Raw genomic sequence first — 19,511 nt, forward strand, 5'->3', positions numbered from 1 at the left:
TCACCAGCTCTCTGCTCTACCGCCCCCATGCTTACTGGAGCACTGGGCTGTGGAGGGGGTGGGAGCAGCTGGTTTAGGCTCTCAGCAACTCGCTGAGTGGCTGAGCCAGGAGCTGGTCCGGGAATGTGGGTGGATCCTGACCATATGGTTATGATCTTTCCTGAGCCTGGACTGACTCTGTGACGTCAGCTTTAGCCCGCTGCCTGCTGCAAACGGGTCACAGGAGTGCAGAACTAACTGCACTCCAGTATTCTACAGAAGAAGAACAGCCAAATGAGCTTTGGCTGTAGGTCTTCTTTAAGGTAAAAAACCTTTAGATTTTAGAGCCACTTTAATTACCGTATTTTCCGGCATATAAGACGACTGGGCGTAAAAGGCGACCCCCCTAATTTTCAAGTTAAAACATAGGTTTTGGGCTATACTCGCCGTATAAGACTACCCCCCTTCCGAAGCAAGGCAACACCATTGAAAAACATCAGATTTCTCATAGATCTCCAAGGTACCCCAAGTACAGTAATACATGTAATCTCTCATAATATCTCCAAGGTAACCTAAGTATAAGTATTACCAGTAGATGTAATCTCAAGACGCTGGCTGTGTGGGAATCCTGTACCGGTATACCGTATGTACTGTAGCTTCGGCTACATACAGTATACCGCGCTGAGCCAATCACAGTGAGCGATGTATTTTATTATTGAATGCAAAGCCTGCTCAGATTGGCAGAGTCAGAGAGGTGGGCTGATGTTACTCCGCCATTCCGAGCAGGCTTTGCATTCAATAATAGAATACATCGATCTCCCTGATTGGCTCAGCGCGGTACACTGCATGTAGCCGAAGCTACGGTACATACGGTATACCGGTACAGGATTTCCACGCAGCCAGCGTCTTGAGAGATTACATCTACCGGTAATACTTATACTTAGGTTACCTTGGAGATATTATACTCGGCGTATAAGACGACCCCCCATTTTTGGGGGATTTTTTGAGGTTCAAAAGTAGTCTTATACGCCAGAAAATACAGTAATCTAAAAACCCTCCTTTACTATAGATTCTTAACCACCTGTATTGTGCTGATTCTTAGGCTTGCTATTTCACTAAGGCTTCTTTCACTTTGGCTGTATGCTTCCCACATGCTGAAAAGCAATCCGCAGTGTAATCAATTTCCAGAGGACAGTATAGCAGCTGACAGATGTTCAGGAGGTGCTACTGCCGCCTCCTGATGCCTGTTTTGTTTTTTTTATTTACTTTTTTTTTTTAAATTGCTCAATAGCCAAGTGTTTAACTTACAGTAGTGGTGAAGCCCTATGGATCTCAATGAGTGTATTAGACAGGACATGCCACCTGTCAAACGCTGCAGTCCAATTTAAAAATTGGATGGCCTCGGCATGTGTGTAGTCTTGTCAGACTGTATTGTTAGCATTAGAGTGGGCACCTGGGGTTGGTAAAACTGCGACTCAGCCACCCATTCTTACCTTCTGCCTGTGTGAAAGAGCCCTAACTTTCTAAGGCCTAGTTTGCAAGTTTATTCGTTTTCAATTGAATGGTGCAGCACTATTGCTGCCTCACAACTGTGTGCAATGCAACACCTCACTGGCTGTTAAAATCCTCTGAATCGCTCTTCAGCAGGCTACTGCAAGTATAAATGAGCCTTTCAAGAGAATTCTCAATGGGATCACCTGCCTTTTGTAGTCACACCGAACCATTGTTACAAAAGAGAAAAATGACATCTAAACACCGTTGTGTAATGTGCAACCCCCTTGGTCAAAAATATCACTAAAGACGAAAAGCTAACTTAAGAGCAGTGCTATGGATGCTTGAAAATGTACTTAACTCTGTGTACATTTCTGGGAAAAGAAATAAGCCAATTACGCAAGCAGGAAATTAGATTTTTGGGGGTGCTCTGTATAAAAAAAGGGTATTACAAGCCCTTAGTTTTGCAATGGTTGCATGGAAGCAAAAATGTTAGGTCCAAATCCACATTTTTTTTCACACCATTTCCATTTTGTTCTGCTGTTGAACTTTGCCCATTGCAATTCCAAGGCAAGGCAATTAGCCTAGCTTGGTATGTCGTCAGCTCGCACTACTATGTTTTGGTGCTGTGTGCTGAAAAGAAGCATTGCATTGAATGGACAGTGCACCAAGCACTAGCAAGCGTTCGTGCAGTATGCTAAACATCAAGCGTGCATGAGGGATACAAATCACAGTTGCCTCTCTGCAATGTATGTCTTTTCAGTTGAGGGCCTTCAATGTATGTAAATCTATCTTATTTAAACATTTTTTAATTTTCTTTTTTCTACAAGTATTGACTATTGAAGCATCTTTGCTTGCCTACAAATTTTAAAATCTCTAGACAGTTTTCAAGAATTCAAAGCAAATCAGAGAGATGCGTGAGGCGGGAGGAACTGTAGGGCTACATAAAGGAACAGAGCAAATACAGAGAAGTGTATGATTTTAAAATGTATTTATTTTACTGTAGTGCTAAAGCTGGTTGCCATGGCAACCACTTCTGTACTAGAACACTGTCAGTGGAATTGCAGCCCACGCAGCAACATCAAGAACACTGGCAGACTCCTGCTCTGTATAATTTACCACATACTTCTTTCTCTCTTAGCTGCCTCATACTGTGATTAGGGTAAAGCATTTGTAACACGTGAAAAATGGAGCAGAAGATTAAGAATTAGCTGCTAACCAACCATACATGCTACTGTATCCATTAAGATAACCTTCTAACCATTTATCAAAAAAAAAAAATGTTGCAAAGGAACCAATTTCCCACAAAGGGACCAATTTCCCACAATTTCCTCTGTATTTTTGTTTTAATGGGAAAGGTCATTTATGTCATCTAGAGAGGCTGAACTGTTTATGAGCAAGTAATAACCACCTGCTGTCTACCAGGGATTTCAAGAAATACATTCTAAGGTAAAAAGCAGAATATCAGTTTAAATTAAGAAGCACTTAAAATCACTGACTACAACTAAGGGAGGGCTGAAATACTTACAGTATCTCACAAAAGTGAGTACACCTCTCACATTTTTGTAAATATTTTATTATACCTTTTCATGTGACAACACTGAAGAAATTACACTTTACTACAATGTAAAGTAGTCAGTGTACAGCTTGTATAACAATGTATATTTGTTGTCCCCTCAAAATAATTTATCACACAGCCATTAATGTCTAAACCGCTGGCAACAAAAGTGAGTACACCCTTAAGTGAAAATGTCCAAATTGGGCCCAAAGTGTCAATATTTTGTGTGGCGGCCTGTGGCCACCATTATTTTCCAGCACTGCCTTAATCCTCTTGGGCATGGAGTTCACCAGAGCTTCGCAGGCTGCCACTGGAGTCCTCTTCCACTGCTCCGTGATGACATCACGGAGCTGGTGGATGCTAGAGACCTTGCGCTTCTCCACTTTACATTTGAGGATGCCCCTCAGATGCTCAATAGGGTTTTAGGTCTGGAGACTTGCTTTGCCAGTCCATCACCTTTACCCTCAGCTTCTTTAGCAAGGCAGTGGTCATCTTATAGGTGTGTTTGGGGTCATTATCATGTTGGCATACTGCCCTTCGGCCCAGTGTCCGAAGGGAGGGGATCATGCTCTGCTTCACTATGTCACAGTACATGTTGGCATTCATGGTTCCCTCAATGAACTGTAGATCCCCAGTTCTGGCAGCACTCATGCAGCCCCAGACCATGACACTTCCACCAACATGCTTGACTGAAGGCAAGACACACTTGTCTTTGTACTCCTCACCTGGTTGCCATGACACACGCTTGACACCATTAGAACCAATACGTTTTATCTTGGTCTCATATGGTTTCAGTATTCCATGTCCTTGGTCTGCTTGTCTTCAGCAGACTGTTTGCGGGCTTTCTTGTGCATCATCTTTAGAAGAGGCTTCCTTTTGGGACGACAGTCATGCAGACCAATTTGATGCAGTATACGGTGTATGGTATGAGTACTGACAGACTGACCCCCCACCCCTACAACCTCTGCAGCAATGCTGGTAGCACTCATAAGTCTATTTCCCAAAGGCAAACTCTGGATATGACGCTGAGCACGTGCACTCAACCTCATTGGTCGACCATGGCGAGGCCTGTTCTGAGTGGAACCTGTCCTGTTAAACTTCTGTATGGTCTTGGCCACCGTGCTGCAGCTCAGTTTTAGGGTCTTGGCAATCTTCTTATAGCCTAGTTCATCTTTATATAGAGCAACAATTCTTTTTTTTTCAGATCCTCAGAGAGTTCTTTGCCATGAGGTGCCATGTTGAACTTTCAGTGACCAGTATGAGAGAGTGAAAGCGATAACACCAAATTTAACACACCTGCTACCCATTCACACCTGAGGCCTTGTAACCCTAACAATTCACATGACACCTGGGAGGGAAAATAATTAATTGGGCCCAATTTGGACATGTTCACTTAGAGGTGTACTCACTTTTGTTGCCAGCGTTTTAGACATTAATGGCCGTGTGTTGAGTTATTTTGAGGGGACAGCAAATTTACACTGTTATACAAGCAATACACTCACTACTTTACATTGTAGAAAAGTGTCATTTCTTCAATGTTGTCACATGAAAAGATATAATAAAATATTTACAAAAATGTGAGGGGTGTACTCACTTTTGTGAGACACTGTATATCTGCAATCCTATAGCATTAAATGAAATCCCCAGTGATGACCGCTTTATTAGCAACAAACTGACATTATGCTGAAAATGCCTTTTTAGTCAAGCTGGGATCCATCCTGTGCTATTATAAAAGTAAAATTCACATTTAATGCCAAACTCTTATATTTTCAGCCATGCCATTCATGAAGCCATGGAAGATAAGCTAATTCACAATCTAGGATCAGAAACAGAAAAAATACCAAACCTGTGAGCACTGAGCAACCCCTCGATTATGTCACATAGTACTTGTAAATCTAAGAAAATTGTAAAATTGGATTGCTAATGGATAGCTTTAGTTTTTGCAGCTCCTTGTGAAAAAAAAAATATATATATATTAAAGAGGAACTATCATTACACATTTTTTTCATTGGTTGGCCCTTATGGGACAAAGTACCTATAGTACATTGTCCCATGTTGTTTGGTTTTTCCTAAATCTAGTCCAAAAAAAAAAAAAGTCCAACCAAACCCTCTCCCCTTACGACAAATCCAACAACAGCTTGGAAGGAAATAGATCCATTGTAACCGCAGCTTGTCTCAATTCAGAGCTTTTTACTAACACAAAAGGAATGCAAGGCGAAATAGAAGAGTGTCAGTCCCCTGTCTTAATGCATACCTTGTGCTGCAGCTTGTATTAGCAAAGTGTGTGTGAGCCAAGACAAACTGCAATTATGATGGATCGGTCTCCTTCCAAGCTGTTTTGGTGTGCAGGAAGGGGGACAGGTTGAACTTTATAAACAGATTTAGTAAGCACCTAGCAACATGGGACAAAGTACTACATTTACTTTGTCCCACACTGGGCAGACCAATGTAAACATGTGTCATTTCTTTAAATAAAAACAAACCTTTATTTTATTTGTAACAAGTCCCCTTGTGATAGCTTTGGGCGGGGACAGGTCCTCTTTATGGAGACATCAGGGGTCTATTAGACCCCTGATGTCTCCTCTCCCCTCCAAAGCAACAAACCAAGCATGGATCGGGAATTACAGCTTTAAAGCCTGGAAGAGACCAAATCGTCTCTTCATTCATCACAGAGGAGATGGACGAATGTTGTAAAAGTGATCACTATTACAAAACAGCCAATTGCCAGGTAAAAAAAATCAGTATCAGGATAACCAGCATCACGATCATGGCTGAATGTGTAGCTATTATCTTGTAATAAGCACTTACTGGCAGCTGGGGAAACACTGATTATACATAGCACTCTGAAGAATTGTTTTTCCTTTGTGACTCTTGCAAAGCTCTGAACCAATGTATGAGCAGTTAAAGGGTAACTTCACTTTCGTAGGAGAAAAAAATAGCAAATAAAAATTAAAATATTATAGCGTATACAATTGCGACACAAATCATATTGTAGTTGAATGTTATTGAAAATGACCTTTCCTTTTCAATCTGCTGTAATTTTCTGAAAATGCAATGCAATATGGCTACCTGGAGCTGTTTTGTACACACATAATGTGTACAGACGCCCACCAGAAACATCATTTCCTGCTTGTGTGATTGGCTCACTGATTTTCCCAGAAGGCTGCACTAAGATACAAATCAGATTTCAGTCATCCCCTGCAACAAAATTAATTTTTGGTGAGATATTCCTAATAGGAATTCACAGCTAAAGGGATGCAGGCCCAGCAGCTTTCCTCATTAGATCCCTTCAGGTGCACAGCTCATTGATATTTATGAATCCACTCCCATTAGACTCACTTTCCCACATGGATACAGACAGGGATTGCTTCAGAATAACAAAAGGTAGGAATCTGGAACAGAGTTTGTAAAAATCCCTGCAATGTAAATAGATCACCCAGAGGGGAATGTTTTTTTTTTTTTTTTTAATCAACAAAAGTAGAGTTACACTTTAATGCCTTCTCTCTGGTAAGAGGGGAAGATAGGAGAAGTCACCTCAAAATGTCCTTGGTTGGAATATCTTCTTGGCTGACAATAAGTACTTTAACATTAAAATCAATCATTATCTCTTCCTAGGGGTACCCCTAAATGGTGCAGTCCCTGCCTTCATCATATCAGAATGTTTGGGGTGATGTGCCATTTATCTCCACTGATGCTCCACTGTGTGGCCATTCAGCTTTATTGATACAGAATAGCTCACTGCAAAGGGAAAAAATTAACTAAATAATAAATTGGAAATCTACAGGAGCAATAAAGGAGAAACTGGACTTGTATAATTTAGCTGGTCGCACTCTGTCTCTTTCTAATTCCCTCCAATAGTCTCACATAGGTGTACGTTTATGAAAGGGTGAATTTTTTTCTCTGTTCGCTTCTCTGCAGTTCTCCGCGGAAAATTATCTCCTCTGGCACCCTTTTTATGAAGCGGAGAACTTCAGTTCTCCCAGGGTGATCAGAGGAGAAGTGTTTACTCGGCGAAGGGCCGAGATCTCTATACAAGTGAATGGGGCGCCTGTAATCTCGTGAGACAAAGCGAGATTACCGTACTATGAAAATCACTGGTGCTCTTTTAATAAGCAGTGATAGATTATCACTGCTAAATACACGATCCCCACTAATGTTAATAAATAATAGTCCCCTTACATAAAAAAAAAAAATATATATATATATATATATATATATATATATATACACACTGAATACACACACGCATACATTTTTTATATATATATATATATATATATATATATATATATATATATATATACACACACATTAAATATATATCTACATGTATGTGTATATATATACATGCATATACATACATAAATATGGCAGGGGGACATGATTACTGTGTTGGGGGGTCTGAATGAGGAAGAAGGATGTCAATAATCTTCCTTCTTCCCCCTCAGTTCTCCCCCGATTTGGTCTTCACTCCCCGCTTCACAAGCTCCAGGCTGGTGAATCCGGGAGTGTGAATTCTGGCACAGATCGCCAGTGAAGTGCTGAGATCGCAGCTTCATAACCTGGCTGTTTCTGTGTCAGGCAACGACAGATTCCCATGTGAAGAGATGATCAGCGAAGAACATGTTCTCCCCCAATCATTTCTGTTTCATAAACTGAGAATGATCGGAAATGAGCTGCGATCAGCAGGATCACTGCTCATCTCGGTTTCATAAAAGGACACCATATTGTAATATGGTATGAGGACAATGTATAGTCGCTGATGAAGTATTCTGCGGTTTATACTGTAAGTAGTTGTATACACCTGGTGCATTGAGCTGCATTAAACAATGTAGACTCACTGCAAGGACGCATAGAAAATAATTGTTCTCTATGTGCCCTATGTGAGGTGGTGTGAGCAAAGTATGTTGCCACATGTCAATCCTCACAGAGCATTGCAACAAGTTACAGTGCCTTGAAAAAGTATTCATACCACTTGAAATTTGCCACATTTTGTCATGTTACAACTAAAAACATAAATGTTTGGATTTTACTGTATGTGATAGACCAACACAAAGTGGCACATAATTGTGAAGTGGAAGGAAAATGATGAATGGTTTTCAACATTTTTTACAAATCAATAATTATATTAATAATAAGTCTGAAAAGTGTGGCGTGCATTTGTATTCAGCCCCCCTGATTCAATACTTTGTAGAACCACCTTTCGCTGCAATTACAGCCATAAGTCTTTTTGGGTATGTTTCTACAAGCTTTGCACATCTAGAGAGTGACATTTTTGCCCATTCGTCTTTGCAAAACAGCTCAAGCTCTGTCAGATTGGATGGAGAGCTTCTTTGAACAGCAATTTTCAAGTCTTGCCACAGATTCTCATTTGGATTTCGGTCTGGACTTTGACTGGCCATTCTAACATATGAATATGCTTTGATCTAAAACATTCCATTGTAGCTCTGGCTGTATGTTTAGGGTCGTTGCCCTGCTGGGAGGTGAATCTCCACCCTAGTCTGAAGTCTTATGCAGACTCTACCAGGTTTTCATCTAATATTGCCCTGTTATTGGCTCTATCCAACTTCCCTGTCCCTGCTGAAGAAAAGCATCTCCACAACATGGTGCTGCCACCACTATGTTTCACGGAGGGGACAGCTTTTTGCAGCTCCTCCAGAGTTACAATGGGCCTCTTGGCTGCTTCTCTGATTAATGCTCTCCTTACCTGGCCTGTCAGTTTGGAGTGGATGGCCATGTCTTGGTAGGTTTGACGTTGTGCCATACTCTTTCAATTTTCAGATAATGAATTGAAAAGTGCTCCATGAAATGTTCAAAATTTGGGATATTTTTTTAAAATTTAACCCTGCTTTAAACTTCCCCACAACTTTATTCCTGACTTCTCTGGTGTGTTCCTTGGCCTTCATGATGCTGTTTGTTCACTAAGATTCTCTAACAAACCTCTGAGGGCTTCACAGAACAGCTGGATTTATACTGAGATTAAATTACACACAGGTGACTAATTAGGTGACTTCTGAAGGCAATTGGTGCCGCAAGATTTTAGTTAGGGGTATCAGAGTAAAAAGGGCTGAATACAAATGGACGCCACACTTTTCAGATATTTATTTGTAAAAAGTGTTGAAAACCATTTATCATTTTCCTTTCACTTAACAATTATGCGCCACTTTGTGTTGCTCTATCACACAAAATCCCAATAAAATACATTTCGGTTTTTGGTTGTAACATGACAAAATGTGGAAAATTTCAAGGGGTGTGAATACTTTTTCAATGCACTGTAAATTAAGAAGTTTTTTTTATATCACATAGCACCACCAGTGTGTGTGTATTAAATGGTGCATTATGTGTGTGGGCTGATGTGAAGAGGTCTTAAATGTAACCTTAGATTGTAAGCTCCCTGAGGGCAGATATATATGTAAAGTGTTGAGTAAATTGACAGCTTATATAAGTACCTGTAATGAATAAATAAACAATTATTTTTCTTTTCACATTTCTTGTATTTGTTTTCAGATATTCCAGTTGATGTTGTAGTCAACATATTTATTAACAGCTTTGGATCGATCCAGGAAACAACCATGGTAAGCATATGGCTTTTATTGCTGTAAATCACAATCTAAAAATATTTGTTATCTTCTTTGGTATTCTTATTCTTCTCTTAATAACACAATCTGGATATGCATCATGACTACATTATAGATTCTATGAGCAGAAAACACCCAAGCTCAACCGCGCAAATGTAAAATACTTGCTGAGATTCGGCGGTCAGGCTGGGGGATCCTCACTCCCATGTTCAAACGTCCAAAGCTGAAATTAAGCTGGGAACTCAATAACCCCTTGGTATTATCCTTTATTTGGCTACATCATACACACAGGATCAATGCCGACATGTTTTGGCCATTACAGCCCTACTCATAGTTATGAGTAAGGCTGTAATGGCCGAAACATGTCAGCACTGATCCTGTGTGTATGATGTAGCCAAATAAAGGATAATACCAAGGAGTTATCAAGTTGCCGGCTTAATTTCTGCTTTGTACATTATAGCTTCCATTCAAGTGTCTGGAACTCCGGTTATACTGGATGAAGGTACATCATCCTCAAGCATGGCTAATATTCAGTAGGTGCTCTTTAAAAGAAATTCCCATCACAAATGTGGTTATAATGGTCATGAGCAAGCCTGGCTGGTACACAGATTGAAGAAAATAATAAAAAGCATGCTCAGTGATGTACAGGATAACACCTTGTCCTCCGCAACTTTATAATGATCTGGATGTTTTCTCCTTCCCCGCACCGCAATATGGGCCGCAATAACAACCACCTCACTCAATAAATGAAAGGACGTGTTGTAACTATATGATTCAGCATTGCTGTCCAATAGCCCTTTCTGACTTGTTGACAAAATGGGGCCATGGCTTTGAGCGTTGCATTTGTCAATGTGCTGACAGTGATGCAGTGCAACATCCTTTTTCATGCTTGTGAAGTCGCTGTCTCTAACATTTATGTGCAAGGATACAGCTCAGGGAAATGTATTTATCTGTGCATGATGATCTCTCTACTGCAGAAAACTAGGGCAGAGGTCTGTGCAGAAGAATAAGATATTATTAATCAAAGGACACTTTTGTTGTGACCATTACGATGCCCTCTTTTCAGAGATGTAATTGAAGTTCATAGTTGCCTTGGTATTTGTATAGGGAAAATGACATGGGCTGATCTCTAAAGAGGAATGTTTTCGAATAAAGCAACACTGCTTTAGAAGCAGAAAGTGTCCAGGAAGCTGTCCCATTGATCTTACAGAGCATGGCTCATTAAGAAACTTAAAGTGATTGTAAACGATCACCTTGTAAAACAGTTTAAAATAGAAATAAAAGGCAAAACATTTTTTGTATAGATATAAAAAAACATTATAAATACCTTTTTTGCTCTATTTTTTCAACTTTATATTTTTAGAAATTTGAGATTTGAGAAAAAGAAAGAGAAAATATACAACAACCGTTGTCCGTGTACATACACTGTAACGTATATAATTTACAGAAACATACAGCTCAAGACATCAATAGCAAGTCAAGATAACATTAATACTATGAAGAATAAGCTCATGACCCATGTTATTGAATGGAGTGGGTGTGTATGGGAGCTAGATCTTCTGTTAGGATTAAGTGGAGTCCATCACCCGATATGGGCACACACTGTGACTGGGCTCCAATTCTTCTCTCCCTTATGGACTGTTGAGTACTATCCTATGCTAGTGATTATTAGTCAAAATATTGAGTAAAGTCCCACAAGAACAAATTCAGTAAAGATATAACAATAAAATGAAATGCATCGCTCTAGTTCCAAAGCTCTCATATTTCAAGTTTGTAACAAGGACTTTGAATAATCCCTCCATATGTCCCATTTTGTATGTGTAGCAAATTTTCCAGGCCTGTGCCCTGATGTGGGTCTGCCATTAGTACCGGTACTTTCCCCAGCCCATGTGAGCTGTGTCCCTGGGTGCGACAACTGAAGCAGCGACAACTCCGGCATCTTTGTTTGTGGTTTTTATTGTATTTAGGGGATGGGAGAAGGGAATGAGTGAGATACTCCTTGAGGCTTAACTATATACAATTAGGACTTTATCCTTGAAAAATGCCCGTTGGCACCAGCCAACGCTCACGAACACTGAGAATAACTTGTTGAGCACAGAAGTGCTGGATCCTCGAACCTTTAGTCCAGAAGATACAGGATTGAATACTTTTAGAACTCCTGACACTGTTTAGCTGTGTAAGTCACAGAATACTGTCCCCTGCTTTGGCCAGCTTGAGGTAGAATGAAGTAGAACTCTGTACAATTGTGCTGGCAACTGACACACTCTGTACAATCCAGGGCCCAACTACAGGTACCCCCTTGAACTTGAACTCTTCATGGTCCACTGACTATGTACCCCCTCTGTAACTTCAGGGTCCTCAACCTAGGCACCCCTTTTACAGCTAGCTGATGACTGGATCCCAGAATCTCCTCCGGAGTGGTCCCCTCTGACACTAGGCAGACCCCCAGGGGCAATCCTCAGTACTCACGACCTGTGTAGGCTTCCCTGAGACTGGACCCCTCTCGCTTTCTTCAGATTCTCGGCACACCGGATCCCCTCAGTTCACTCAGCACTCTCTGGATATTCAGGCGACACTTTGAACTATCCGCTTCCTCATACAGGAGGAGAGAAACAGCCATACTCTCCCTCCTGGGACTCTTCTCCTGCCAAAGACACCGTGCCACGCACTTCCCCCAAACTTATACCCACTCCCAGAATCCTTTGCAGCCTATTCTGCCTTCTGGAGTAGATACAGCCTGGATGTGCCCCCTGATTGGGCTTCCTCCACTGTCCTATGAGAAGCCTCTCACAGGAGCCAGTGGGGAGTCTTCCCTCTCAGTGGGCACATTTGGAAACCATGACACCCTGCCAAAATAAATTACAGCCCTGCTGTTAGGCAGATAAGGCCAATATGCATTTACCTAGCACCTACCTGTAGGGTGCTACATATGGTAAATATCAGCCCTATGGTCTTTGTAAGCTAGTAGTTTTTCAAACAAACATTGTGAATTAAAGCGGAGTTCCACCCTTTAAAAAAAAATTTAAACAAAAAATACCCCTAGGACAGTCAGGGCTAGTGCATTTAAGCAACGGTAGCCTCTGACCTATCCCCTGTTTAGCTTACCTGCAGGATGAAATGCTTACCTTGAAAATGTCTTGTTCAGCGATGCCATCTCCGGTGTGGGCAGCTGAAGTGGGAGCGTCCCTCTTTGTGTCCTCTTCCTGGATGTCCGTGTCCCAGAATGCCCTGCTCGTCACTTCCGGTGCAGGCGAGTCATCCCGCAGCGGGTTCTACGCATGCCCAGAAGCTGTTCTAAGCCATTGGTAAAGAATGACGCGCCCGCACCGGAAGTGACGAGGGACACCGGTGCAGGCGCATTGACTCCTAGGATTGATAACGCTCATCTCCCAGGAGTCAATGCAAAGGTAGAAGTAATGTTGTGGGCCGCGGCCGCAGAGGGAGGAAGTGGAAGGAAGGTAAAATCATTTTAAGAAAAAATCAGGTAAGTGAAAAAAAAAAAATTATAACTATCTAATTCTTTTTCAGGATATTTTCTTCTATTGGAAACTGCAAAGTGAAAAAATAGGGTGGAACTCCGCTTTAATTTTATTCATCACTCCTTCTATGCTTAGTGTCTCTTACTATGGTAACACAGGCAGTGAATAAAATGTGCATAATTACTGTTTAAACCTTAAGAGGGAAGTTTTCTACCCCTATACTCAGAAGAGCCAGCTCAGGTGTGACAGGATTAACTGTCACACTCATCGAGTATTCACTTTGATAGTTTGAATTATTATTTTTGTATAAGCACATATGAAATATATAGTGGGATTTATATGAATTGTGTTAGAATTGTCACGGATATATATGCTTATGCACTTGTGGGTAGGGGTTAGGACCATATACCATATACCACTAGTGAAGCAGAAGCACTAGGCATCTTATATAGTTTTTTATATATAAATTTATGTATTCCACATATGGATTAGAGGTTTAGTCCAATTAGAAATTCATTATCGACTCTTTACTATAGAATTTTTATGAGCGGGAGGTTACAGGACTAGGTTTTTGATGGGATTGGTGCTGTCTTAAGGTATTCAAACTTAGAGATTAGTAGAGAGATTTCTTTCCAGAAAACCTGGATTTTTATTGCATCCCCAGAGGATATGGAGTAAATTACCCTTCTGTTTGCAGATCCTCCACCATAGGGGGGAGACTTTAGGGTAGAATTTATGGAGTCTCATTGGAGTCATGTACCACCTGTGTAGGATTTTCTGGGATTTATACCAATGGTCTATGCATGCCAATGATTTAGTATTTGGGGTACTACAATACATTGGATGGGATTAGAGGCTATAAAATGTTTAACTTGGTTGATACGGGATATTTAAATTGTGTCAATCTCCTTTACATCTTCTAGATTAAAGTTCATTCCTCTTACTGCCCATTTTTTAGCTTAAAAGTGTGGTATCAAATATTCAAACGCCCTTAGTGGTCTGTTTAATCTTTTTGGATTGCCGAGAATACCCTCTAGTTTAGATATTGTAGACCAGGCTAGCAGAGAGGCCTTGATTGTTGGATAGTCTGGAGTTGTAGGGCGGTGGTGTATCTTTGCTGGCATTAGAAGAGCAAGGAGGTCGTGCCCAGGGATGATTTCCCTTTCTACTTCTGCCCATAATTTGTCTTCTTGACAAGATAGCAAGAAACAAAGCTGTTCTAATAGCGTCTCTTGTTTTGTTTTGTTTTTTCTTCCATTTTATAAGTGATTACATTACCTTTGTTCTCAGCTGAGAGGAACACCAGGGATTTCACACAAAGGAAGCAATACAAAGAGAACAGGAGACTTTCTCATACAAGTACATGGAACAGCAGGCACATATTGGGAATATGAAGTGTTGGGGTAACAAACACTTTACATCTTATGTTATATTTTGTTTAAATATACTGTTTCTATCCCCCTTTTTGCCTTAGCAGCAGCATTTTTTTTTTTTTTTTTAAGTGAGATGCTTTTTTTCTGTGGAGCACAGCCTGAGCTTCTGCCTTCCTGGCCTAGGACAGAATGGCTTTCCCTCCAATTCCTGGGATACCCACCTAGTGGATCCCAGGAGGCTATAGATCTGAGTAGGACTAACTGCGCATGCACAGTGAACATTATCAGGATATTGGCTGCTAGAACCTGGAAGAGACAACCAGCCTCCTGATAACAACACAAAGAAGATTGCAGCATAGGAGTGTGGCAGTCTTCGGAGGATTACAGCGGGGTAGAAATGGATTACATGGGTGGGTGAGTGGGCTCAAATCACCATACCAGGTGATAAGGGGTTATTTACTAGCATTAACCCCAGAGGGGGTAGAGTTCCTTTTTCAGTAACATGCACATAATCTATATCTGATGCTAAGTCCACTTTAAACTTAAATTCCTGATTCAGCAATACATTTTCCTCTGCACCCCTCTGTCCCAAAAAACTTCGGTAAATAAGCATTGTCATCTGTGTCAAGCGAGCAGGGAGCTGAACTAGTAGATATTTATATATAAACATGAAACCGACGCTCACCATAGCCGATCCTAGTGTGAATGTGCTTCTCCTCTGGCCATGCCCCCATGCCAGGGGTGGGGTGAAACATGTCAGGGGGCATGGCCCGAGGAGTGGCATTGACTGAGGCTTCACATGAACGCATTCACACTAGGATCGGCTAGGGTGAGCGGTGGTTTCATGCTTATATGTTAATTGCTTACTGGATGAGTTTTTCTTACGCTGGCATCCCTACTATCCTGAGTGCCAACAGTTCCTTGCACCTCATCCTATAGTAGCACCATCAAACACTAATGGCAATATAGTAATTCAGGAAGAAGTGGAGTGAAGTTTCTAACTAGCAGAGGTGTGTTAATCGCAAGAAGAGCTGACCAAAATTAAAAAATATTTGGTAAATATAGCAGTAAACTTATGCAGTATACTGCATATTTCAGTGTTGTATTTAGCTGTTTTTCTAGAGCTCTACTTTAAATGTATTTTACATAGTCCATCAGTTCGTCTTTATAGCAGCAATTATAATAACCCCCTTTCGAGCAGAAAACCGGGACAGAATGTGGCAATACTGTAAGCCAGGCTCTACTGAATTGCACAGTATTGCAATCTCAAACTAGGAGGTCTATTTATAAATGTCACACAATATTTACACTACTTTCACCCAAGATTTACATATTTTTTTTCTAGTTGAATTCAATTAAAAAAATCCTGTTTGGATCCTGAGTGATTTCTATGTGAGTCTTGTGCCAAAACACTTTAAAATAAATACCTAGGCGTTTTTCTTACAGGAGATGAGAGCTGAGGGGTAACCTCTCATTGTGCTGCTTCTCCTTTTTCATCCAATCACAGCTGGGGCTGGTTGGTCAACAAGCTTGCTTAACTGCGATGGAGAAAAGCCAGGTTTGTAATTACTGTGTTCAAACTTAATGATGGAAGAGCATCTAGCTTATGAGATATACATCTTCTTTGCATAGGTAGCATTTCAGGTAAAACATCATAACAACCCCAGGTTTATAAGATAAAAATATGTATATAAATATATTATAAAATGCCTTTGCTGCCAGTAGTTACATTTATTTTCCAAATGTATTGAAACAAAATTTTCTATAAAGTAAGGTCAAAGAACAGTCAGTGCAGACATTTAATAAATCTTACTTATACCAAATTAAAGTGATGCTGGCCAACTTAATATGTGTATGAATGTCAACATGTTAGGGAGGGGTTATACATTTGAATTCTATTTCAGGAATAACTGTAGTTTATACTAAATATACATATTTCAAACAAATACTGAGTTTGCAGATCCCGGACAGCTAATAAAATAACACATTATAGTCCTTAAAGTGAACCTGTCCAATTTTTAAAAGTAGAGGCCATGCCTAAGAACAGACAATGCAAGGAATCTTTTCTTCATTGACCAGGAACCCTTGTCTGTGAATCTCCCTGATTTAGTTTCACTTTGCTTTATGGACTACTAAGGACTGCCAGGGTTTCAGTGGCCATTAAAGTGTATATACTGTATCGCCAAATCTTTTTTCTTAGTTTTAAAACAAAGGTCTTAAAACAGAACTAAACCACATTAAAAAAATTGCAGCCCCAGGGCTTTTGCCATAAAGCGCAAATATGTACACTTAAATTGCAAACCTCTTCCCCGCTCATCGCTGCCACTTCCATCATCTCCCAGTCTTCCTGGTCATGCAGAGAGCTGGCCTGATGGCAGACCTGGAAGCATGTTAGATCTGTAGATCTGCTGCCTCTATGACCAACCCTTCATCTGGTGCTGTTTTCTTGCCTACAACCAGCTGTACATCAACCTCATGCTCCAGACAACCACCTACCAAAGCTCCCTGGTAAAAATCATTCTAATGTGACACCCTCGGTAGCCAAAAAAGCTTGCTTGATTCCACTATGAACAAGAGTGGGCAGATGACATGTGGTCTTGCCCAGGTCGGGACTGCGACACTCCTACCCTGGCAGAAAGACTGCAGCGTCACAACATATAGATGCTGCAGGAACACAGGATGATGCCTCCCTTACCATGTCTGAGCTTCTACCAGGCTTTCCTGATGATCCTAACCTGCTGAAGGTAAGCGACCTGAGACATAATCTGAGGCTCTAAAATTCTGGTTCTTAAAATTTCTTGGATAGTAAAAATATTCCACACCCCCCATACAACTCATGTGGAGTCTCTGTATTTCTTGCCAAGTCACTACAGACAGAGACTATGTCTCTTAAATATACCTTCTGGGCCCCCATATTATATTAAAATTATTGATAGCTGGGAAATACCTAACATCCTGGCGAATAAATAAGTATCCCCCTCTGGATTTCGATTTTTTTTTTATAAAGTGACGCTCCTGGCCCTGAAGATGACAGAGGAACCTCTTTTAAAAATGGGCAACTTTAATGCCATCATAGAGGCAACAATAGAGCAATCAAATACCTAAAACAGGACCAACACATAAAAAGTTGTGTGATCACTAGTGTGATTGCCAATGAGACTTGTGTCACACGGAATCATATGATAATGGAAATCACATTATTCTCTGTTGCCTGTTCACATCAATACAGCACGGCACATTTTTGGAAAAGATGGTTGCTACCTGATCTTGGCGCCATAGAATGCCATTAAAATACACCAAAAATGCATGTACATGTGTTTTTGGTTTATTTTTGCCCTTGTTTTGTGTTGGTTGTTAGGACCCTGTTGGGAAGCCTGACAACCAGTGACTCATTACTTCTGTCAGCCATGGATTCCCAGCTGACAGCAGAATGTAAACAAAGAAAAAAATGGTGTGGGGGGTCCTGTCGACAATCTATGACTATGGAACAAATAATGTAATGCAAAAAACTACCAAACCAATCCATTTATTTATTTCAGACAGGTAGGCCTTCACATAACATACTTCTTGGCAAATTTGTAGATTGTATAGACAGCTTTACATGGAGGTGCACCAGGCTCCATTTGATCTAAATACAAGTACCTACCTCTTTCACCCATTTCACCCAGGGCAAACCACTGTACCTTGTCTATCAGCAACTTGGCTGTACAGAATATGAGGGTATACAAGCCATCTTCAAAGACGGTGTCTGTCTAAACATTATACAAGATAAACACACATTTGAACATTACAGTTAGCATATAGTATTGGTTGCTGTTATCATTCAAACTTTACATTAAATGTAGTGCCACTCTAGCACTATTTAGTACTAGTATTTTTAGATGTTGTCTTTAGTTTAGACTCTGAGGTGCATCTTTTTATTTTCAGGATATGACATCTTAAATTTCATATTTGATCTCTGTTATGAGTTACATCACTTACATGTCACTTACAACACAATACCAAATGATCTGTTATTAGTGTGTTACTAGTAATCAAGGTTCTGGTACACTGGACACTTGTTTTATTTTTTAACTATAGAAGCCGATCTCACATGAAAATGAAGTTTGGAAGTCTAAGCCAAGTTTTACTGACTAACTAATTAACTGTGATGGCAACGGAATTTGGGTGGTGATATATCATAAATTTTTTTTATTCCTGACTTGCATTGTGGCTAGTCTGCCTGCATAACGTAAGCTGAACAATGTGTAAGTGATTTAGTTTACCTTCAAGGGCTATAAAAACTGCTTTTGACTGATGTCAGGTATTTCTAGACCTCTAATAGAGTATTTGGAACACGATATTAACTCAATACACAAGTTCACATTTTTTGGCCAATCAAAACAGTGGCAGTGGCATAAAGCAAGTACTCACAAGGAGACCTTTTGATCTTGATCCCCCCCTTGGTCCGATTGGGTTATACTCTTAACCGCACATTCTTTATACTTAATATTTCCTTTTTCTTGGCTGAGAGCTACAGCAAGGATCACTCAGCACCCCTTACTAGAGCTATCAACTTTTAACTCATTTTCCAGGGGAATAAAGATACATCATACAGCTCAGCCCTTATTTGCTGTCAGCTATTTGGCACTTTATCTGACTTTTTTTTTATTGTTCTATATTTAACATCCTGTTGTTGCTTTCTGTTGCTTTCTGTTGCTTGGGTTCGCCAGCTTTCAATCCCTGTGGATTAACATGATTAACTCCATCCATACAAGTAGCAGCTTCCTTATAAAGCCGCATTGTAGAATCTCATATGCTCTTTAATGAGATACATGTCACTTGTGGCTCATTTATGAAATTTAAAAGAGCAATTAGAAGAAATTATCAGCTCATTACAAATTCTGAGTCATGAATATGATTTTACAGTGCCATTACCCAGTGAAAGATTACGTTTATTTCAGGTACTGAATGTATTGGTTTGTTCTCATATTTATTTTCTTTTTAATGATTCGTTTTACATTGGTTGATGACCGTAAAAGGGAATTTGCATGATTCTTGATAAAGTCAGTCT

The 19,511-nt window shown here is 40.3% G+C and overlaps 1 protein-coding gene across 1 annotated transcript in view; it reads left to right on the forward strand.

Annotated features, from left to right (window-relative positions):
• GLRB (glycine receptor beta) overlaps positions 1 to 19,511 on the forward strand; it is a 247,734-nt gene that overhangs the window by 143,872 nt on the left and 84,351 nt on the right. Inside the window, exon 4 of the mRNA XM_082243467.1 lies at positions 9,536 to 9,603. Within this exon, the coding sequence (XP_082099593.1) occupies positions 9,536 to 9,603 (68 nt within the window). The remainder of the gene's footprint in view (positions 1 to 9,535; positions 9,604 to 19,511) is intronic.

This window comes from Pelophylax lessonae, assembly GCF_965119305.1.
Source record: "Pelophylax lessonae genome assembly, chromosome: 1".
Classification (NCBI taxonomy): domain Eukaryota; kingdom Metazoa; phylum Chordata; class Amphibia; order Anura; family Ranidae; genus Pelophylax; species Pelophylax lessonae.